The sequence below is a fragment of the Glycine soja genome, chromosome 12 (assembly GCF_004193775.1).
Source record: "Glycine soja cultivar W05 chromosome 12, ASM419377v2, whole genome shotgun sequence".
In the NCBI taxonomy this organism is placed as follows: Eukaryota; Viridiplantae; Streptophyta; class Magnoliopsida; order Fabales; family Fabaceae; genus Glycine; species Glycine soja.
In genome coordinates, this window is record NC_041013.1 from 37320243 (window position 1) to 37344474 (window position 24232).

At 32.8% G+C, this 24232-nt stretch overlaps 2 protein-coding genes and 2 long non-coding RNA genes across 4 annotated transcripts; 2 read left to right on the top strand and 2 right to left on the bottom strand.

Annotated features, from left to right (window-relative positions):
- Window positions 1-2764: 2764 nt before the first annotated feature.
- On the bottom strand, window positions 2765-4177 carry LOC114378142. Its single transcript, XR_003659261.1, has 3 exons — window positions 3959-4177; window positions 3624-3734; window positions 2765-2945 (listed from the first exon to the last, which is right to left on the bottom strand). It is a non-coding gene; the product is annotated as an uncharacterized LOC114378142 (long non-coding RNA).
- Window positions 4178-7938: 3761 nt separating this feature from the next.
- Window positions 7939-9595, top strand: LOC114378138 (aquaporin PIP2-7-like). The gene is made up of 4 exons (XM_028336684.1): window positions 7939-8317; window positions 8479-8774; window positions 8881-9021; window positions 9132-9595. Exons 1-4 carry the CDS (start codon window positions 8005-8007, stop codon window positions 9243-9245), a joined length of 864 nt encoding a protein of 287 aa, XP_028192485.1. The 5' UTR covers window positions 7939-8004; the 3' UTR covers window positions 9246-9595.
- A 4321-nt stretch (window positions 9596-13916) lies between these two features.
- LOC114378143 lies at window positions 13917-15996 on the top strand. Its single transcript, XR_003659262.1, has 4 exons — window positions 13917-14232; window positions 14312-14944; window positions 15058-15675; window positions 15768-15996. It is a non-coding gene; the product is annotated as an uncharacterized LOC114378143 (long non-coding RNA).
- Window positions 15997-16727: 731 nt separating this feature from the next.
- LOC114378977 lies at window positions 16728-17276 on the bottom strand. Its single transcript, XM_028337552.1, has one exon. The coding sequence runs from the start codon at window positions 17274-17276 to the stop codon at window positions 16728-16730; it is 549 nt and encodes a 182-aa protein (XP_028193353.1).
- Window positions 17277-24232: the final 6956 nt, after the last annotated feature.

A 24232-nucleotide genomic window follows, 5' to 3' on the forward strand; every position in this document is an offset into this window, starting at 1 on the left:
ATTAACAAGAAGGCGAATGTTTAAACCTAACATTTAGAATATCACATCAACTATTGGAAAGCCTCCAGCGTGTCAGCACGCTGTGATATATAACAGGCTGACTAATCGAATTGGACCTAAATAGCTAGTCATCTTTGCTTATTATATGGTATTAGAAATATGCTATGGTCTTATTTTTCCAACCACTCTCAGGACATGGACAACAAATCTGCCATTGAAGCAATGTTTTTAAGCAGATTTTTATTGAAATAAATAAATGGGGGCAAATAATGATGACGACCATAACGATAAGAACACAAAATTGACATGTATCGCCGCCACCTAATTCCGGTACATATATGATTTAGTCATATATATTATTCCCGTATTTCAAATATCATGTGCATAATTTAAGAATGAATGAGTGAATTGTATTTGGCATTTGTCATATGAATTTCGATTTTTCAATACCCAAAGTGATGTTGTGGCTGAGAAAGCACCACGTGTTGAACGCTTGTGCACCAAGTTTTTGTTGTGTACAACAAATCTTCTCTCACACTGTCTGTGTAAGATGAGAATGACTCTTTAGGTGGACGGTGGCTCCTTTGAAATTTTTAAGGAATAAACACAATTTCATTAACTTATCTTTGCGTTTCAGCGGAATTTTCTCGCCTTGTGAATAGAATTTTCACTAGGCATTTAAAATATAAATATTTTTACTAAGAGACATAAAATTGTAATTTATAATTAATTTTGTTTTAGTAAGAAGACGATCATTATGTATGTTACTCATTCTGACTGGGATTGCCACGTTTTTTATGTATGATGGACCAAAGGCAGCTTAATTATATGTCACTGTCCAATAATTCCTTCTCTCTACAGAAATTGTAGACAACTTCATTATTCACTGGAAGATGAAGGAAGGAAATCAGCAAATTGAAGCAAAATATCCGCAATCCGTGAACAATTAGCCAATGGAAAAAACTTGTGATTCTAATTCATTAGTAATCTTTTCGACAGTCCCTACTAACAGAAGAAAGAGAAATTGTTATCGTCCATTTATACATGTTTTATTCGTGAATTGAAGTTGACTTGAGCTACACTGCTACGGGTGATAAAATAAGCTTACCTCTAATAAATATAAGAAATTCGTTCTTGAATGGATAATAACAACATATATAATTTCCTACCCGTAAAAATAGCCACACATATAAGCTTTTTTGGTTAAGCTTAAAAAAATTAATTTTCTTTAAAATCGTTATAAAAAGTATGTTATTTTTTTGTTTAATTATAATTGCATAAAGTATTCTTATTTTATGTCAAAAAAATGTTTTTATTTATTTTAAAAATTGGTTAAAATTAAATCTTTTACAACTATTCAAAACAACTTCTTGAAATAATTAAAAAAAAATTACTTTTTGTTCTTCTTTCTTTTGAAAGTTTAAGAATTACGTACACTGAAAAAAATTGAAGTATTTTTTAAAACAAAAATTGAAACAAATTAAACTAACTCATAAGTGACGAAGTACACATTTTGTTATGTTATAACAATTTATTTGAATCAACATGGTTGGGTCAAAGGGAAAGGAGTTACTAAAGTTTGAAATTCTTGTAGAAGATGTGCCCAGATTTAATGTTCTATAATGTATTAAATAAGATTGTTTCAAAAGAAAAATACATATGTGAAACAAACAAAAAATGAAAAGGAGAAAGAAAAAAGAAATGTCAGTAGTATATTGACTATTGAGGAATTTTTATTACATTTATTTTATAAAATTGACTAATAATAGTATAATAAAAATAAAATGCAATTAGCATTATTTCATATAAATTGAAACAATGAATTTGTTTAATCTATTAGTTTAGATATAATTTTTTTTTACAAAGTTTAGATATAATTTTAAAAATATGTTAAATAACACTAATGCATTAGTAACTTACAAAAAGAAAAGGACTATAAAAGTTGTTACGTTTTAAAACTTAGCTTTTATATGTCAATCTGTATATATCGACTATTATTTTATGTTCTCTTTACCTATAATTGGTCATTATATATTCGTAATAATTTTGCTTTTGGTACCAATATGTGTACAATTTTATATTACACATATCAACAATTTGAAATGCATATTTAATAGTATAAAAGTGCATTTTTTTTTTAAAATATAAAAAGTATTTCAATGTATTCACTATAAAAAAAAATAACATATACCTACGGACAAAAACTGTCACTATAAATAAAAAATCCATAGATAAATGTATGATAGACTTTATCCTTCAAACGTTTTCTTCCGTTAACTTTGAGGGGACGTATAATGACGATTAATTGTCTATCACTATAGGTTTTACCTACTATGTATAATGTGTAGGTAAAAGTCATTAACTTTTACTTACATCTTCTAACTGTAGGTAAAAGTCTTTAATATGTACCTATCATCTTCAACTGTAGGTAAATATGTTTAACATGAACACCTCTAATAAGAAGACAATTCTAGGGTGCTAATTTGAGAGCCTAACTAGAAAGGCTATGACCTGTTTGGTAACTAGGGATGTACCTTGGCATTGCAATCTGCCCTCCTCAACCTTGCCTTGCTATAACATAAGTGTCCAAGTACTATTTTTTCTTAAATTATTACTAGCTGGAAGCTTACCAATCATCTTATACGGACACACTTTGCATAGAACCAATATTAGAGAATCTCAAGTCAGAAGCATATCTTTTATTACATTAGAAAGCGCAACTATACAAGAGAAACAGAGAAAATTCTAGCTAATGAACACCATAATAAACTCTACTACCAGTTGCACTCTTCTCATAGTTATCATTAAAGGTATTTACATGGCCCCGTATGCAAGCCTTACCGTCACAAGCACATAAACACATTACTCCATTAATGCATCACACGGTACTCTATTTGAAAATGGATCTTTTACTCTGTGCCTGCAAGGACTGCTGACCCTTTCACCTGATAGTTCATCGCATCAAATAGACAAAATATATCATAAGATATAAATCTCAAAGTTCATAAATGGAGAGAGCCACACAGACAAAATAAGCAAACTAACTATGAATGCAAAAACAAATATTGAAATAAATAATACCACTATTATGTGTAGTGGAGCTTTCCAATTTTTGCACGTACCACTCGATTTTCTTGTTAACCAAGGCCGAAAAGACCACCTAAACGAGACTTGTCAACCACTTGAGAGCCTAACCGAACTTGCTTAGATTATAATTTTGCTCTTAGGAACTTACAATGTTATTTCCTCGGTGAAATTTAGTTGCAATGGGCAATCCTAGTTACATAATGGATATTCAACTCTAACTTCTTAAGCTCTAAGATTACCTTCAAAAGTGATATGAAGATTTAAGTTTAAATTAGTCTAACCCATTCATTTTGGACACTACACCTTCCGTTTAGTGAAATTTTGCTGTATGTGTGGGCTTTTTATGAACTCCTATTCTATTGTCTCTAACCTCACATTTTCCCTTTGTACCTAATGTAGTCTCAACTGACATTAACCTTATATTACTGTTGGGACTGATCATTGATTCTCTATTCTAAACAGATGAAAAGAATATTTTGCAAAGAGAACTAAGAACAACACCAGTAATTATATTTAAACTCATGTCATCTCGTTACCTTGAAGAATGCACCCCAGATTTCCTCTTCCTCAACAGGTACTGCAGTAATCTTATTCTTTTGGATTCTCATAGCATCTCAATCCTCCAACTACTGTAGAGTAGAAACATCCTGTACAATTTACAGAATAACAATGTCAATAGTAAGGGAATACTTACAATTCTAGGGAACAAAAAAGAAACAGAACATAGATAACGTCAATGTAAAAATCCTCATATTATGAATTATCATCATCTTGAAGGGGAGGGAGGAAATTATCCAATCTGGGATCACTTGGAACAAATAGTTGCCAAAATGTTGAGGATTGTGATACGCTGGAACAAAAAGAAACTCACCTTGAGGGAAAGAAGCAAGTGACTTGCCACAAGAACCTTTAAGCAAATCTGCATCATCAGCAAATGCTACGTATCCATCAGTTGTAATTCCCCAATAGAGAGGAACCTTACTAGCTTGATCCTAACAAAAACAAAACAAGCAGAAGGTTGTGAGTAAAAATGACTAAAGATCATGTGGTGGATCGTCATAACAAATTTGATGGGATAGATAACTTACAGAAGCCACAAAGAGGGTAGAAGAGGACTTGTCAAAAACTATTTGGTAATATATCACCTACCATCATTGAATACAAACCAACAATTGCGGGGAAGATATAATTTACTTTACTTGTTTGATGAACAATATATAAAATTTGGTCAAGTGAGACAACAATATAAATACTAAGTACCAACTAATACAATATATATGCCTTTTTATATAGCTTTGCATTAAAAAAGTAATAGAAAATAATATGTATCTATATTGGGAGTATATTTTATTATTATTATTAAATCATTAATTATGATAAATATTAATTTTTTAATTTTAATAATAAATTTTTAATAGGAAATAATAAATATTTTAAAAGCTATATAACAAGGGATTTTTAATTAATTGACAACTTAAAAAGAAGTTGTCAATTAATTAAAGAAATTCAAATACTTCAAGGATTGCAGACAATATGGTCACAGCTAAAAAATTGTAGAGCTAAAAACTTCTAACTAAATGCTTAGGTGTAACATAAATGGGAAAATAAAAAATTTGATACTTACTAGGTATAGTTCAAAATCAACAACTGGCCCAATGTTTAATATGTTCAGAACCTCACCTTTTGACAAGTCATGCTGTTTAACACTTGTCAAGAGCTCATTGATGTTCTCTCTTGTTTGAACAGAGGCAGTAGTTTCAACCAAATAATCATAAACGTGCTAGATATACATCACATTCATCTACCAATAAAACTTACAAGTATTCCCATTTATTAAAAAAAAAAAATCAAATCTAACCTTGTATTCAGACTGCGCTACTTTGGCAATAACTCTTATTGGATCCTTTGAAGCTCCTTTAGCTCGTAAGAAATCAAGGACCTCAAAATTTGTGAGTGCACTAACATTGCCCTCTAAGCTATGACAAAGCTATTAAACCAGCCTATAGTATTACAATCAGCATCCCTATAATTTAAGTGTGATTCTTGACATCAAGAAAAATTAAATGCTTGATTACAATCAGCATCCGTGTAATTTAAGTGTGAAATAACTACTATCTTTCATTCATTTCCATAAATTATCACGAAATTCATCTCTTTCTATTCCTTTTAATACATGTTAAAATCAAAAGATAAAGATTAAACCAGCCTATAAGATTTAAAAGATAAATTCACTAGAAATTACCTTTACCTTTCGTTAAGTTATCATGTATTAGTCATGAGAGTGAACACTAAATAAAAACAATTGCAATATAAATATATACATGAAGAGCTGGGTCAAACAAACAAAAAGTAGAAGATGAAGATTGAGAAAAACTGAACACAAAGCCATAACTGATATATATCCGGTGTAGGTGTGTGTTAAACAAAAGAAAACTTAAATATTTTTTACATAAAATCCACGCATTGAATTGGCTAACGGCCAAACCAAATACGCCGAATAATACAGTGAGTTGCATATTAATGACCACTGGTGACAAATCAAAATATTGTCACTAAATATTCCTAGTGACGATTTTTTAAATTTTTAGTCACAATTTTTTTCATCACAAAAGATATATTTTCTTGTAATAGTAGTATTTTAAAATTTCATTAATTTATCTACACTATTCATCCATTTGTAAGTAAAAATCTTTTTTATTTTACCTATAATTTGGCTGTAGGTATAAGTTTTTATAAGGTTTTACCTACACTATATAGTTATAGGTAATTTTTTTTTATATTTTACCAAGATTTACTTATACTAAAAATTGTAAGTATAAATCTTTAAATTTAACCTACATTGAACAATGATAGATAATAAAGTATTTTTAAAGTTTATATACACTAATTTATGTTTGTAGGTAAAGGTATTTGTAAGTATAAGACATTTTTCTTGTGATTCTTTCCAACTCTCCCCAACCTCTTTTCTATTTTAATTTTTTTAACAACTTGTCAATTCATCGAATAAGACAGCAATGAAATCACAGGAAACTTCGAATATTCTTTGTTTTATGGTTTTGACTTCTTCTTTTTGTTGGATTATCAAAGCAGATGCGCAGAAAATATAAACTTAGAAAAAGGAGCACTAAAACCATGTTTAAAATAGTTATTATGATCTAAACTTTGCATAATAAATTGATTTAATTACAAATATAGTTGCCTCATAATTGTGACAAGGACAAGGTGAATCGCCCTTTAATTTTGTTCACAAGCTATAAGATTTTAGGTGCGTCCAGATAAGTTCATCTGGCAAAGCCTTCGTCACCCAACAAAATTGACAACTACTTTTCTCCTTATTTTAATCACATCAACAATTACATAATATTGACACTAATTAATGATTGACAGCTTTCTTTTATTTCCCAGTATAAGATATCTTAATCTATTGCTATTTTTTATGCAAATATTTCTTGGCCACTAACTTGTAGTGCTCGAAAGTTCTACAAGGGTATACTCAAATTTTACGAAATGGCAAAGTTCAGGCAAATCAAAGATAACTTCACATCCAATACATTATCCTAAAAAATAAAAGATAAAAGATAACTTTACAACCTTTAGCAAAATAAAATAATCCACAGTCTAAAAAACTCCAATTTTCTGGGTGCCACGAGATCGTATATGAGATTGGAGTTTCATTAAATTCAATTTATGTGATGAAGTTCAATAAATTGACGTAAGCAAAAATGTTGGATATGAAAGAAACAACTTAACAAATTAATATGAAAATTTCGTGGTTAATTTTTATTTGTCTGTCTATTTAAATCACTATTAATAAATTGTGTATGTTTGAGAAGTGTTTTTAGTTAGTTTTACTAGTTTGTTTGAATTTATTAATCAAGTTTGATAAACAAGTTTATTTAATAATTAATTTGCAATATTTTTTAGTAGCTTATTTTATTAATATGATGGTTAAACATTTTCGCTATAATTCATATTAAAATTTCGAATAGCAATGTTCTATAGTTAAAATTAATGATTAGGAAATTAAATTTATCTAAAAATCAGCCCCAAATCCGTGGAGAGAGAAGCATGAGACCGTTGAATTGGCTATTGCTTGCTGCATAACTTGCGTGTCTAATTTATATCTCATGGATTTAAATGAACAATATCATTTATTTGCCTCTTTTATTCCTTCTTTAATTAAAAGTAATGTTTAACAAAATTCTTCTTTTTGAAATAATTTATTAATATTATTATTATTATTATTATTATTATTATTATTATTATTATATTAAAATATTATTTTTTTTTACTTAAGAAAATACAAAAAGGTTCTTATAAACATATGTCTTATTCTCTTATAATTTATTTTTGCCTCTTTTCCCCCTATTTTTCTTTATATTTCTCATTTCATCGTATATTATATGTATTTTTTTCTTTTTCTTGATCTCTTTTTCTTTCCCACCCTAATTTACTCAAAATGGAATGAATGTGTACAAGTTTTTCAAAATAAAAAAACGGGTAATAATTGTTGGTTAGTTTACCATTTACATGACTAGGCCTTAGCCTTAGTCACATGTAACCGTTGAATTAAAGAACGTTATTAGGCCATGTTGGCCCAGGGAATTGAAAGATAAGTAAATGTAATACAAAAATTGCAGATTTAAATATAGAAAAGATAATCGCAGAACGTTGAGAAAAAAAAAAAAGAGTGGGGCCATGCAAGCGAAATGAAGCTAATAGGGCGGCAAAAAAAATACGCTAATCTTGTCATGGTTGCCACATAACCACATACGTACAAAACCTTCCCAATTAAATTATTAATTCCACTCATTACAACACTCTTCCTTAAATACCATCATTCTTCACCACACACATAGTAGCTAATAGCTATACTCTCTCTAGAGTAATTGCGGAATCAGCTAGAATTTTCTAATAATGGCCAAAGACGTTGAGCAGGTTACAGAGCAAGGTGAATACTCCGCGAAGGATTACCATGACCCACCTCCGGCGCCGTTGATCGACCCAGATGAGCTCACTAAGTGGTCCTTGTACAGAGCCGCCATAGCTGAGTTCATAGCAACACTCCTTTTCCTTTACATCACCGTGTTGACCATTATTGGCTACAAGAGACAGAGTGACACCAAAATCCCCGGTAACACCGAGTGCGACGGCGTTGGCATTTTGGGCATCGCTTGGGCCTTCGGTGGCATGATCTTCATCCTTGTTTACTGCACCGCCGGCATCTCTGGTATAGTTGTTCTCACAAATCCCACATCAACTAATCATATAACTAAAACATAATATATAAAGGAAAGACAAACACTTTTTTGGTTAAAAGAATGCAAGACTTTGGAAAGTATACTAGTATTAATGTTTATGAAATTGTATTGTGCATATTATTATTTATAGGGGGACACATCAACCCTGCGGTGACATTCGGGTTGTTCCTGGGACGCAAGGTGTCTTTGGTGAGGGCGTTGTTGTACATGATAGCACAGTGCGCCGGTGCAATCTGCGGTGCTGGGTTGGCCAAAGGGTTCCAGAAATCGTACTACAACAGGTACGGAGGTGGAGTTAACACTGTTAGCGATGGCTACAACAAAGGTACCGCTTTGGGAGCTGAGATCATTGGTACCTTTGTTCTTGTCTACACCGTTTTCTCCGCCACTGATCCTAAGAGGAGCGCTAGGGACTCTCATGTTCCTGTAAGCATAAATACCTTAATTAATTCTTAGCTAGGTTTGGTGTGTTTTTTGGAACATATATCACTTAATTTGCTCACTAACTTTACTTTTAAATAATCAAAAAAAGGTGTTAGCACCACTTCCCATTGGGTTTGCCGTCTTCATGGTTCACTTGGCTACAATCCCTGTCACTGGAACCGGCATTAACCCTGCAAGGAGTTTCGGACCAGCTGTGATCTTCAACAACGACAAAGCCTGGGACGACCAAGTAAGTAAACCTTAACTTTTGGACAAAATAAGGTTTTTTTTTTAGCATGAAAAAAATATATATATATTTGTTAGCACTAATTAATATATGGTTGTGATTATTATTTTCAGTGGATTTACTGGGTTGGACCGTTTGTTGGAGCTGCGGTGGCTGCATTCTACCATCAATACATTCTTAGAGCTGCTGCAATCAAAGCTCTTGGATCATTCAGGAGCAACACTTAATTAATAATCTCCACTACCTAAATTATGATCATTTGTCCTGTGTCACCCAAAACAATAACAGTGTTTCAGTTCAACTCTTGGAGTTCCTTCCTTTTTGGCTTTTCTGCTTACCCGTGGGTTTGGGGCAAAAGCCAAATACCGTGGGTTTGGGGCTCTTGAATTTGTAGATAAGAATGCTTTTATGTCAAGGGTGTATTTGTATCCCTTTTGTTTTGTTTTTTTGTTTTTTATTTAATTTCTTTCTTTCTTCCAGTATTTATCATCATGTGTTCACTTTTTATATAATGTGGTGGATCATTAGCCAAATTTTACCTTTTGCCTGCTTCTTCGTTAGTGGTGTATTTTCATCAGCTTCGATCTGCTTCTGCATAAAATTTATCACTCGTTGCTTCTGTTCTGAATGCCTTATCAATTATCATCAACCTTGCCTTTAGTAATCAAAGTTTTCCGCACTTAATTATTGCTGGTTATTTCATAATTCATACACCTACGCGTGAAATAAAATAAGTAACAATTATAGCCTTCTTCTTTAATTTCAACTATTGCTATTCTTCAAGTGGTATTTATGAAAAGTAAATACAGTATTCAAAGGACATAAGAAATATTTTTATTGGGAGTTAGAAAATTATGTTATTTATAATTTATTTTAAACTATTTTATGACTTATATAATAAATATATATATTTTTTAGTTTCTCCAGACATTTATTAGAGATTCCTTATGAAATACTTGAATGTACTTCTATATATGGAACAAGTCTAGTAGTACGTTTACTTCTAATTAATTTTAGTAAAAGAATATTTCTAAGAAGAATTTTAAATATAAACAATGTAATAGTTGTTAAACTTTTTTTTTGTTTTGTCAAATATAATATTTTTAGAAATAGTTTAGGTGTTAGTCTTCATCATAGCCTCATAGACTTGAAAACGGATAAGAACAAAAGTGATGGCCCTTCCAATGGGCAAAATCTGTTGTGCTTTCACAATCATGCTACCTGTAAATAAGTAACTACAAATTTCTTGAAGCTCCACATTAACTCACCTGTTATCGCCCCACTCATCAACTTCTTTCCCTAAAGAAACAAACATAACTTTCCCTCTCTCTGCTACAGATTCCTCAAGTACTGTTAACTGTTGAAGCTTAATCTCGACAACTATTCTCTAACATTTTTTATCATAAATTTATGTTTGGATGCTTATCCCCAATGTTTAAATTATTGGGAAGAATAACAATGTAATTAGAATGGTAGTTAAATTATAATTGTTGTAGAAAACTCCCCAGCTTATAATATTATCTGACTCGGTTTTCGTGCTGGTCGTATTGCACACGAGATAAAGCAGTGATTTTTTCTTTTTCTGAAAATTTTTTCATGGTTGTAGTTGTTATGGACACTATAATATAGTTTGAAAGAAAATATATGAAAAAAGAAAGAAAGAAAGAAGTAATAAACACGTTAGGTTGATCATTCAGGATTCGTTAGTTTTGTGCCCCTCTGTTCGTATATATAATAATAGATTGATGAGCTAAAGTACTTATCTTTGCCATATTTTATATGTCTCTGCTTGGTACTTTCTGGCTATTTTTTATGTATACGATTACGAATCATTTAGTCATTGAGATAAGAGATATATTCATATAATAAGTCCAAGAATATTTTTTAAGTTCCTTTTCTAATATCACCATTTTATTTTTTCTTTTTTTTTTCTTTTGCTTTTCTTTTATTATAATATGTTAATTGTTTCATATATATATATATATATATATAATTTTTCTTGGTTGTTTTATTTACGATCAGAGTTGAGTATGGATAATTGAAGTGGGACAGTGAGTGGGATGGTACAAAGTACAGACAGAGATAGGGAAGGAGCACTCATTGTCATGATAATAGTAGCGGTAATTAATTTCTTCGTGATTGAGTATTTATGAAATTTGTCATCATCCCATAATTGGTTCTCTTCGTCAATCTCACGTTTTCAACTTTCTTTGTTGTTCTCTCTTGTTTGGATGGTAACTGATAGAGTTTTTACAGGATACTGTCTCTCTGTCTATGAGGAAAAAGGACAACTGAGCTTCTGTTAGGTCAAATTTTTATAATTATTTTTATGCAAAATATACCGTCCCTCATACTCACATTTTTTAGGTAATTACCCAAGTATTATAAACTCAAACTTATTGAATAAATTAGAGCATTCTTAATCCTAGATCTGTTTTTGAGATCTTGAATCAGTTTTTAGTGGTTCTAACGATGTCACATAAAATTTAAAAATTTCTTTCATTTTTTGTTTTAATAGTAAATTTTATTCTGAGATTTTAAATTACTTTTTATATTCTTTTTTTATGGAAAAATATATCGTCACTCTAATTGCAATTTTTTTAGGTAATTACCCATATATTATAAACTTAAACTTATTGAATAAATTAGGAGGCTTCAGTTTCCTGTAAAACAAACTACGCTTGAGTCTACTTTTGATATTATTTCTACCTTTCACTTCATTAATATTATACTTATAATTTTATCCTGTCTTTTAATTTAGGTTTAATTTGAAACTGTCATAACTTATAAAGTAAAGTCAGATAGACATAAACCTAAGTGATAAATTTTTTATTATATTTATACAAACATACATTACAAGTCATAAATTATAGTTATAATTTCTATAAACTTTTTTAAATAAAAATTTGAAATTATAAATGTCAATTACAAATTTGTATTTTATTATTAAAAAAATATAAAAATAAATTCATTGTTAGTCTTATCAACGACTATATTTATTTTATTATTTGTCTTCATGTAAAATTCATTTTATATATGAAATAATAGTTAACTTTAAACTACAAAGTATCAGCTTATCGATTAAAAAGTAAAGTCATATACCTAAGAGAAGAATTTTTCATCATATCAATACAAGTATATAATATAGGTAATAAATTATAGTAACGACTCTGAAAAAAAGCATAGGAAAAATAAAATAAAATTTGAAGCCACAGATGACAATTATAATTTTTGTATTTTATTCTTATAAAATAAAATGTAAAAAAAAATAAAGCCATTAACCCTATTAACCATTTTATTTATTTATTTTTATTTGTCTTCATGTCATTTTCTTATATTTAAAATAAAAAGTTCTTATTCACACTTAGAACCTACTTTTGAAGTAGTTATTATCCGTAATCAGGACTTACATACCATTTTTAAAAATTATACAAATTGTTTAATAATTTAGAGAGTAATTTTAAAATAAAATTATCCCACTTTATGAAAAGGCAAAATAAACCTAATAAATCCACTAAGATTGGTCTTATATAAAAGAAATTTAGATAATTTCTATGAAGTTATAAGTTCAAACCTAATCAACAAAAGTCCAACCTCCAAAAAGTTGAGTCGTCCAACAAAAAAGAAAAATCAACAAATGTCATATAAGCTTCAGGTTGATCCAATCCAACAGTGAATAATGATCTTTCTTCCCCACTCTCGAATGTACAAAGCTTCACACTGCCTCACTTTATCTGTTTCGCAAAGGTTGGGTATCTTAAATTGCAGGAATTGCTGGGTTTACTCTTGGAAATTGGTTGGGGTTTTGCTTTGGGCACCAGCCCAAGCAAATTTGGGAAAGTGATAAAAATATTCTCTTCACTTATTTTTTAAAAGCGTTTTGTGTTTGTTCTTATTTCTGCCGCTACAGTATCTTCTTCTCCCTCTCTTTGTGCCCATTTTTTGTCGCGCCACCGCCTCTGTTGTTCGTGCTGCCGGCGCACCACCAGTGACCTCCACGGTAGTAACCTTGCCGTTGCCCATCCCCGTTGTAAGTTAGTTTCTCTTTGTCATTTTTTGCGCATTCATGGTGGTGGAATTGAGGATTCATATAGACAATTCGTATGTTTTATACGGATTATTAATCCATATATTTATTTTAATTTATTTTTTAAATTTGAAATAAAAAAATTATTTTATAATTATTTTAAAATTTTAAGTAAATTAATATTTTTCTTTAATTTTTTTTGTAATAAATAAATATTATTGTAAATTTTTTGTGTAATTTTATTTAATTAATTATATTTATATTTTGAAGTTGATTTTTATTAAGAACTTAAGTAATTTGTTTATTTTAAAACAAATATATATATATATATATATATTATTGTGATTTAATTATCAGTAAATTATAATTTGTTATATTTCTTATTTTAATTACATAGTTATTGTAATTTTTAATCAAGAACTTAAGTAATTTTGTTATATTTGATATTTTAAAAAGTGTTTTATAAATTTGTTAGATATGATAAATTTCAAATGTTTATTAGTATATATTTGACAATTTAGTATTAAATATTTATATGGAAGTATAAAAATAAAATATTTTTATTAGTAAAAAAAAATTAATGTTATTGTGATAGTAATTTGATGAAAAATGAAATAGTTATTTGTTAGAAATAAAAACCAAAATTGTAGTTTTATTTTGGTCATTTCTAAGTTTTTATTAGAATTAGTGTTGTCAACTCTATATATTTGAAAAAAAAATTCTATATGCATTTATCAATATATTAAAGTAATAAAAAAGTTAATGAAAAAATAATAAAAATTTTATTTATGAATTATTAAATTGGGATTGATTGAAGTATTGTTTGAATGCTTACGTAAATTATTATGACTCTTTTAATGTGCAGATTATGGTTAGAATCAGAGGTTTGAGTCGAGCTTTAGGCAATGTTATAGGAAGAGTCCTAGGAAAAGAAGTCAGTCGTGATGCAGATGAAGTCATCCTAGTGGCGAAGGCCCACAACATCCGCACATAGGCAACGGGAAGTTGCGCATGTTGTTGAGGATGTTCACGATATGGATCATGCAGATGACGAGATCCATGAACAACATGAAGAAATAGCTGCTGATGATGTGGCGGATGCTAAGGGTTTTTCAGGCGAACCCCACAACACATCAGTGTTGCAAGATTATGTTTATCATGTGGCCGCGAAAGTTTAGAATAGAGAGGTATTTATAATTTTAAATAAATGTTATTTTCGTAAGTAATTGTTATTATTGTTAAAATGATTTAAATTATCATTTTTAGGAACGTCCTGAGGTGAAATTATCCTCCCATGGAAGGAAGGTTGAGAAATTTGGCAAGCCTGCCCTAGGAACGTCCTTAGTGGCTGCCACAGGATTAAGTCCTTTAATCACATGTTCGCTAGACACTCGTGATCAGGGACTTATGTCTGCTTTCATGGAAAGGTGGCATAAGGAAACTAGTACTTTCCGTCAGTCGGTAGGAGAAGTGACTATCACCTTGGATGATGTGGCATCGTTGCTGCATTTGCCCATTACAGGCGCGTTCCATACTTTTGAGCCTCTTCATATGGACGATGTCATGTTGCTCTTAGTTGAATTGCATGAAGTAAGTGTTGAAGAGGCAAGAGCTAAGACAGTACAATGTCATGGGGCATATGTTCGACTATCCTGGCTGCAAGACGTATATCGGAGCAAATGTGACACAGTACAGTGGACTTTAGCAGCTCAAGCATATTTGTTGCATCTGCTTGGTTGCACACTCTTTGTTAACAAGAGTGCCACACACGTTCATATGGTATACTTGGATGCATTTCGAGACCTGACGCATAGTGGAAGCTACACATGAGGAGTTGTTGCACTGGTGCATATGTATGACAATTTGAATGATTCATCAAAGAGCACTGTCAGGCAGCTTGTAAGATATATCACACTTTTATAAGTAATTTGAATTTTTATTAAAAATTTATTTTTAGTTGTTCACTCTATATTGAGAATTGTGTTGAATTTATTTTTGTTAAATATGTGCAGTGTTGCATCTACGAACACTTTCCTTCTATTGGTTCTGCTGTTGCTGCTGAGGATTATGAGAGGAAACCACGTACCTGCCATTGGAAGTCTGGGAAGACATTACTAGTATTGACGTATCGTAGGTGTTTGGATAGATTGATGTCTAATATTGTATGTTGGATTCCGTATGGTGACCACCGTGCATTCAGAGAGTTTGAAGTTATCTCTTTATTTTCTGGACATATCAGATGGGGTCTATCTATTGTCATACACTGACCGAAGAGGGTTGTACGACAGTTTGGGTATGTGCAGACCATTTCCCCACACTCTGCTGCTCCTTCTCTCTGTATAGAAGACATTGATGATAGATGGATTCAATTTTTTGAATACATTGCACTGGTGGGTCAGATATGTGTAGCGCTTGGTAAGTGTTCACTAGACTACATGGATTGGTTCTACTTAATATCTCATCCCTTCATGAGTCCGGCACAGCCTGGGGATCCTCCTATACATCCGTCCGTGCAGCACCATGACACATTTGTTGAACAAGATGTTGCTCAGCATCTAGTGGCGGCAATGGCTATGGATGAAGCACCTGAAGATGCACATGTTGATGTAGAGCAGCCTCGACATGTAGTGGTAAAATATATTTTCAAATGTCATTGTTACTCAATTTATGTGAATATTCATTAACCCTTAACATTTTTTTGGTTTTTTTTATAATGTCCTAGGAAGCTTGCCAAGCAATAGTTGAAAGGTTGGAAAGGCTATTGAACCTAAGAATAGTGACCGAAGGAATAGAAGCTACACTGTCACCGAAGAATGCTCGAGGATCGCAAGAGGTGTCACTGCACAATGAAATGTCTACGTTCGATCGAGACTAAGGCGGCGTATGGAAGACACATGAAGAGTTTTTTTATTTACCGAGTTTTATATGATTTATGGTTTTATATGATTGAACAATGTTTATTATTTAATATTATTTGTTTAAGTTCTATTTGAATTTAAAATTAATGACCAATTTACATTATTTTGTTAATCATTTAATAACCCTAATTAGTGAAACCAACTTAATTACTTAAGTAACACTAAACCCTGATTAGTAAAATACATAATTATATCAACGTCGAAGGAAACACGCGTATATTATCGTATTACATGACAAGCGCACAAGTAAGTAAATGTTCAATCTTTACCTAAATCAACAAATTTTGTGTTCAACCTTAACAAATTGTATACTGTTGCATTCTAATAATATATGGTGTGAGCCACTGCTTTTCCTGATAATGACAATGTGTAGACCATAACAATGTTATTGGCGGTAACGGACAACGGTCTCTTAGAAATACCTATTACATAAGAACATAAAAATTGAAAATACCATGGGGCATATTTTTTTACAATAATTACACAAAGAGAATGATCATGCATTTACTTGAACAAAATGATTGTCACATATAAACATATCACGCGATACACAGTAGAATCTGTTGGTGGTTGACTTCTAAGAGGGAAAAATGTCATGCTTTGTCAGAGTGAAAGAGAAACAATGATCACATTATACCTTGATGCAATGACAAATCCCATGTTAGTTATATTCATCCACTTGTCCATGGTAACTTACATGTAACAATCAACAAATTGAATTTTTTTAAAGTAAATTTAATTGAACATAATGTAACAATAAAGTTTTATACCATGGATAATCCATCAACAAGTAGGGACCGTTTTAATTCTTCAAATCGGTCTATGCCACCAACTAAGTTCATATACTCATCAGACCATTTTGTAAGTTCTTTAAGCAAATGGTTGCGCACCAATGACCATGAATCTTCACACATACCTAATAGGGCAGCAATTGCACGATATCCACATTTATCATCAACTTTGACATTAACAATGTTTACAATGGAATCATGAATGCATGGATGAAATTGATCCAACATCGGCATGGCCTTTCTTTGAATTGGTTGCTCAGATGATGATGCACTACGTTTTCCTGAAGAATTACCATTCTGCGCAGAATGTAATGCATTAACATACTCCCAGTAGGACAGATCACACTTTGTAGATCTTTGTTGCTTGGTCATCGGTCTCTTTTGAGAACTTTTTGTTTTCACCTTTTTTGGATGAGCACATATAGAGTTTAGATCAAGGTAAGAAATTTCTCGAAGTTTACTCTTCGAAGTAACTTTGCCACAAATATCAAGCTCTTCAAATCGCTTGGATATGGTTTCCATCTCTTCGGTTATGCTCACTAGGCGCTCAGATAACCCTTGGTCTGAAAAACTTAGCATTCGTCAAAACATATGGATTGTCTCAAGTGGTATGATACCAACAACATATTTGGATAGGTCACATGCACATGAAAGACTGTGAGTAGTTCTCATCACACATCCACAACGAGAAGGATTTTTGCTAGCATAATGTACACGCTCAAACAAAGCAGAAATCTGATTTAAAGCATACCTTAATACCATGCTAAGTAGTCTCTTGTATAAGGTAACTTTAAAAACATGTCCAACCACATGTGTCAAAAGATGCCTTAACTTCAGTGTGTTGCAGCGTGATCATGTTATTCATGGCTTCCCAAACACTACATAGGTCTCCAAGGCTATTTTGTAGTAGTCTCTTTAAGACCCAATGAGCAGACTCAACCCTGCATATGAAAAACACAACCAAGAGAAGAAACACATTATTTTTTAATCAATTCAATCGTAAAACCTGACAACTACATAAATTTAAAATTTTCATACTTGTTAGTTGTTGTGTTTCCTAAGTGCATCACCTTATTCGTCCAGACTTTAAGAAATCTTTCTTTCTGAGGAATTACTCATGTGGTTGACATAGTCAACAAACATTGGCCATGGTGAGCAAGCAATTTCAAACTTCTTAAGGCACTCATCAAACTGTTGCTCAGGAGGACAATCCACCAAACTCCCACAGGCTTCCATTAGATAATCCCATGCATTTTTTTGACCAAAAAGGGTTTTACACTTTGCCTTCACATTCTTATCAATGTGAAATCAGTACAACAAATTCGTAGCCTCAGGGAATAGAATTTTCACTATATTCATCAATGTTAGATCTCTATCGGTAACAATAACTCAGGGAGTGCATCACGTCTGAGGAAAAATACTTGAAACCTTTGTAGAGCCCAAACAACATTATTCAGAGGTTCTCTCTCCAAATAGGCAAAGGCAGTAGAGAATGTCATCCATGTTGGTGTCACACCAACAATATCAAGTAATAGCAGCCTGTACCTGTTTATTTTGTAGGTATTGTCTATAAAAAATACTACATTATAGGCATTGGTTAATTTGACTGCATCAAGATGACTACAAAATATGTCACGAACGACATCTTCATCCTTTAATCTATGCCAATGAGTATACTGATCTAGTTCAAGAAGCTTCATCAGTTGTTGCATTTTAATATTACTGCCTCTTATGGAAGAATGATAAGCATTTATTGCATTGTATATTTGTTTGATTGTTGTATAACTATTGACATTGTGCTCCTTCAACGTTAGAAGAATATTTCTTGGTTTCACCATCGACTTTGTCATATCAGCAACAATGATCTTCTCATCCTTAGTTAGTCGACCAGCATATGGATATCCTACTAAAGACTTTGCCAATTCATTATTGTGACTCCCACAAGTTAAATTCATCATCCATCCTTCGCCTCCCACAACTGGTTTTGCACGCAACTTAAAGGAACATCCACATTTTCTACTTTCAGTACATGTTTTTACCAAATCCTTCTTCTTGACCCTATATTGACCACTCCTTTCACAATCAATTAAAACAAATGAGTTCCTTCCTCTAATATCATTATTTATGTCTGACCTTATAATCACCGCCACAAATCCAATTTCATAAGCAACAGATCGAGCCCATTGCAGAACATCATCATGGGTAGCAAACACTTACAATGCAATCCATACAAATTTAGTCTTCAACGAACATTCATTTAATTACTTTAATAACAATAAATCATATTAATACCTGAGAAATATTGAACGCATCAAAACAATCAACATGTTCTTCATTCACACCACCTTCATCTTCATTTTGGTCATTCATATAAACTTTTTCACACATTACATTATCATACATCGACTGATCTTCTTCCATCTTAATAAAACATTCAAAAAATTCAATGACAAATAAAACACCCCAAACCGCACCATAATTATACTATCATATAATTTTCACATTTTTACTACATTTATTAATATAATACATTAAACTAAATTAAAAACGAAAAAAAATTATGTATAAATTTTTTAACCCTAAATATCACTTTCTTACTATACAACTATAACTATCAAATGAATATTCTGATTATATCTATTTAAAAGTTTTATAATTATCAATTCTAATTTTTTTATAATTAAAAAATTAAAAAATATATAAATTAAAAAAAATTAAGGATTGCTAATCTGTATGAAGCATACGGATTGAGAATCCGTATGTTTCATACGGATTCTCAATCCATAAGTTAAATTAAATTTACGGATTATTAATCCATAAAATTAATTTAACTTACGGATTACCAATTTGTAAGTATTACGTAAAAAAAATTGAACACCTTACCGCCGCTGTTAACGACCAAACTAGCCACCGCCACGACCACCACTTGCCGACCAACCACCAAAGAGGACACAAGAACGAACAACAAACTCTCACGGATAACCTCTCATGGAACGAACGACGGTGAAGAAAAAATGAAAACAAGCTCGGACAAAAAATGAAGAAGTAAAGCGCTACTTATAACATAGGGATATAATGGGCATTTTCAAAATTTTGCTGGGTGTATCAGCAAATCTGTTGGTGCCCGAAGCAAAATCCAATTGGTTGTGCACTTTGGGCACATAACAAGTTTAGTGGGTTGGGCTATAAATACACATCTTTTCCAAAATGTTACTATTGGCCCCTTCTAGGATTAGTCTTGGCCCCTACCTAGAGGGGAAAAGTCCATCCTACCCCCATTTCAAATTTCTAACCCCTCCATCTTCTCCCTCAATGCTACCTACAACCCTTCCTAGCCCCCCTTCCCCTTTCCCCTTTCTCCTTCTTCTTTATTTGAGCCTTCTTCTCTTTCTCCTTGCTCTTACTTCTTATGCGGCCCAACCCCATCCCCAACCTTCCTTTCTCCTCCCCAACTCCAACCAACCCTTCCCTTCTTCTTCCCCAACCTACTCGTCCTCCCAAACCTTTCCTTTCTTCCTCTTTCGCGCAACCCATCCCTTCCCCAACCTTCTGGTATTTTTTTTCTAAGCTTATGGTTGGCAACAGAATCATGATCTCGCTGTAGATTTTTCTACAATAGAATCACAATCTTGTTACTATTTTTTTTTTGTGTTTGTGAGAACACAAAACAAATCACAATTTTGTTTTTTGTTTTTAAAGTTTTTTTGTTATTATTTTTAATTAATTTTTTTCTTATTTTTTATTAACAGTTTAATTGTTTTTCCTTTAATTTCAGATGCTTTGACCTAAACATGCTTCATATGTGGCTAGACGTGATCCTTCTCATGAGGGCGGGGGCCCCTCACATGAAAAGGATGATGCTTGAGAGAGGCATCGGAGGCTGATTGCATCAACACGTGGCCGATGACATCCTTCAGTAGAGCTAGAGCCAAAAGGCGCAACCAAAGTCAAATGCGGTCAGGGTTATCCGCCCTAGTTACGGCGCAATACCCTGCGTTAAACAAGGGCTTCGTGAATGCCCTTATGGAGAACTGGCACTAGGAGACCTTGTCCTTACATCTATCCGTCGAAGAGATGACCATTACTCTAGATGATGTGTCATGTCTCCTACACTGCTTGTGACAAGCAAGCCCATAGATCATGTCCCCTCCACCTTCACTAGAAAGGCTGTGATGGTTCTACTCATGACTCGCCTTGACATTTTGGCAAAGGAAGAGGCTATAGCGACGACAACTGCAGGTGTCAGGGTTAGGTTGACGTGGTTGGCAGACCTAGATCACTGGTACGTCTAGTCAAGATCGTACTTGTGGGCTGCAACAACTTATCTTCTGCACTTGGTGAACAGTACCATATTTGCAGACAAGTCCTCGACTCACGTCCATGTCGCCTACCTCCTCTACCTTGCAACCTTGATGACTGCCATCGGTACGCTTAGGGAGTCGCTGCACTAGTGTACCTATACGACCAATTCTCCTATGTGAGCCAATACACCAACAAACACGTTGGAGGTTATATGAAATTAGTCATGGTAAGTAAACAATTTTTTAATTGTGTTTATTTGTATTTTATTTTCTTATTACTGTAATTAATTTGTCTGACATTGTTTGTTTACATTTTTGGTCGTTTGCGAATATGCCCACTGTTGGCTATTTCGAGCCTGGGACCAATGCTCTGGATGACCCGATAGTCAACAGATAGAAGCCAACATGAGGCACTGTTAAATCATTGACAAGTGCACCATATTGTCCCAAGTAGTAAAATAAAACTGAAGTCCGAGTATCGAATCCACAGGGACATTGTTTGTACTCAGAGTAGTGTCTATCCAATTTTCAAGCAATTAATGAATTGATTTCAAGATTTGAGAGATAGAAAATTAAAAGTAAATTAACATAAAATTAAACTAATTATCCAATGCATGCAAGGGAAGAGAAACAAGCACTCAGAGCTGTGAAACGAAAGTTGATTCAGAATATGGAGGTGTTGGAGCTTAGCCTACCAAACAACTCTCGATGTAATGTTAAGGATTTTTCTCTATTTGATATTATTCCAATAATCACCTACATCTACTCATATACTCTAACCATGATCCCTCATATGAAAGAGTCTAATTTACCTAATTCCTCTCCTAATCCCTTAAGAGAATAAACCAGTTAAATCGCATTATTAGTAGAGATGTATAACAGGCTAAATAAAATCATTCTATACCTAGAGATGAATTATTTAGATGCCTTATTTCAGTTGTTAAGAGTTAAACACTTTCCAATGTATAAACCCTAAAACACATACATGAATATGGGTGATCAAAACACAAACATGGAATCAAGCATAGACAAAAGACAATGAAATTGAAATAATATTAAATAGATAGTAAAGGTTTTTACATCGAAAATGTTTGGTTGCTAAGCTCCCAACAATGGGGGTTTAACCTCTCATTCTCATGAGAGACTTTATAATTGCGAGAGGTTGATGAAAGGAGAAGAAGAATGGAGATGGGGGGAAGGAATAACTCCTAATGGTTGATTCTCCTTATTCCTACACGAACCCTATCCTTAGCTCTCTATGGGATGCTTTATACTTTTTGTGAGAACTGCCTTTTTATTTTCTTTCCTTCCTCTTCTTTTAGAGACGCAATCTGCTTAAATTTTACACGAGCTCGTGCTAAGCGTGACTTCGCCGGGCTGAGCAAGTGAGTTGGTGGTCACGCGCTTAGTGCACCTTCACGTGATATCAGGCTTTAGAATATGACTTCTTTGCGCTAAGCGAGTGTTTCTCACTAAGCGACTGCATCGCGCTGAGCACGTATGGTGCACTGAGCGAGAGTCTTCAGATTTTTAACTTCTCTTCCAACCTTTTTTCTGTGTTTCTACAACAAATACACCATCAAAATGGTATAAATTTACCAGTTTAACACTTATTAGAGAGAACTTAGATGGTGTTAATATCCTAACGATTTACACAAAAAGAAGCAATAAAAGAGGGGAATTTCAACAATTATTATATGACTTGATCACAAAATATACCTATGCACAAAAATTATCAGGCACTAAGCAGGCTCATCTGATTTGGGAGATGTTGGATGACCTCTAGATGTATGTTGTTGTCTGGTGTCCTTATGAGCACCACAAGGGTGTCAGGCCTTTCCCCTAACAAGCCTTTTTCTTTGGCTTCATCTGGTGTGGGATGGATGTGTGGCCTTATTTTCTAGAGAGGGTGATGAGGTAGTTTGGTCATGTTCATCGCATCACACACCATCCATCGCAGCATCCTACGTGTGAGGCTTTTGATACGGTGCGGGCAGACTAACAACAACATTTAATTTTGTTGGGCAATGTTGTGCCACCTAGGGGTCCATAGACTTGTACCTCTGATTATCTGCCTTGGTTTTACCGGGTTTCCTACCCCTATGCCATTCTACCAGAGGAGGGAGAGCCATTATGTCCTCTTGTACGTTTACTACCCATCCCAATGCAGCTACCGCCAAGGCAACCACTGGCAGTATGTACTAGAATGAGACTACTCTTGCTAGATAAATCAAAATGGATTTTGTTAATTCCCCCCTCCCCTAAATTTTAACTTTAAAAATAGTTACTAATTGAAATTGTTCTTGTAGGATTGATTCCGGATGGCATTAGGCGCCATGTTGAGCTTGTTGAACCTTAGAGTTGTGCTAGAGGACTCGGGTCATCATAAATCCTTACAACAAGCTTTGCAATTGTTGCAGGAGGGCTTTGAAGGTAGGGCAACTTAGAGAGGCAAAGAAAGAGGGTTGCCAAGGATGGCGACAAGGACGGTAGAAAGGGTGGCAAAGGCGAATGATTATTTAATTATTATTATTATTTGTAGTTTTTATTTATTGTTTTGACATATATTTTTTTAGTTAATGGTGTGTTTCATTTACTTATTTTTTGTGTTCGTCGACTATTTAAACAACATATGCCTAGTAGTAACAATAATTCTTCAATTGATTCATAAAACAAACATCTGGAAAAACAACAACTAAATAAGCACGTATAATACAAACTTTTTTGACAATAAAATACACAAATAGTGTAAAATTTTGATAAAGTAAAAACATGACTACACATATTTAACACACAATAGAGCTAGAAGTGGGTAAACGAGCCCAGGTCCATGGACTGACCCGCGGAGCCCGCGGTCCGCTTGGGTTACGGACCAATTTTTTTAAACGGTCCATGGTTATGTCATATTTTTGGACTTGCCGTGCTTAACCCGCAGACTATGCGGGTTTGGCCCGCAGAGTCCGCGGGTTGCTCGCAGCCCGCATTATGTTTAATTTGTGTGATCTTGACCCAATTATACTAGGTTTGATTTTCTCTTTTTCACTTTAAACTTATTTTTTAAAATAACAGATAAAGAAATGTATTAGATAAGATAAAGATATAAAGATAAAAATAAAAGATTTAAATTAAAAGATGATAAAGATAAAAAAGGATAAGATAAGAAAAATAAAAGATAAC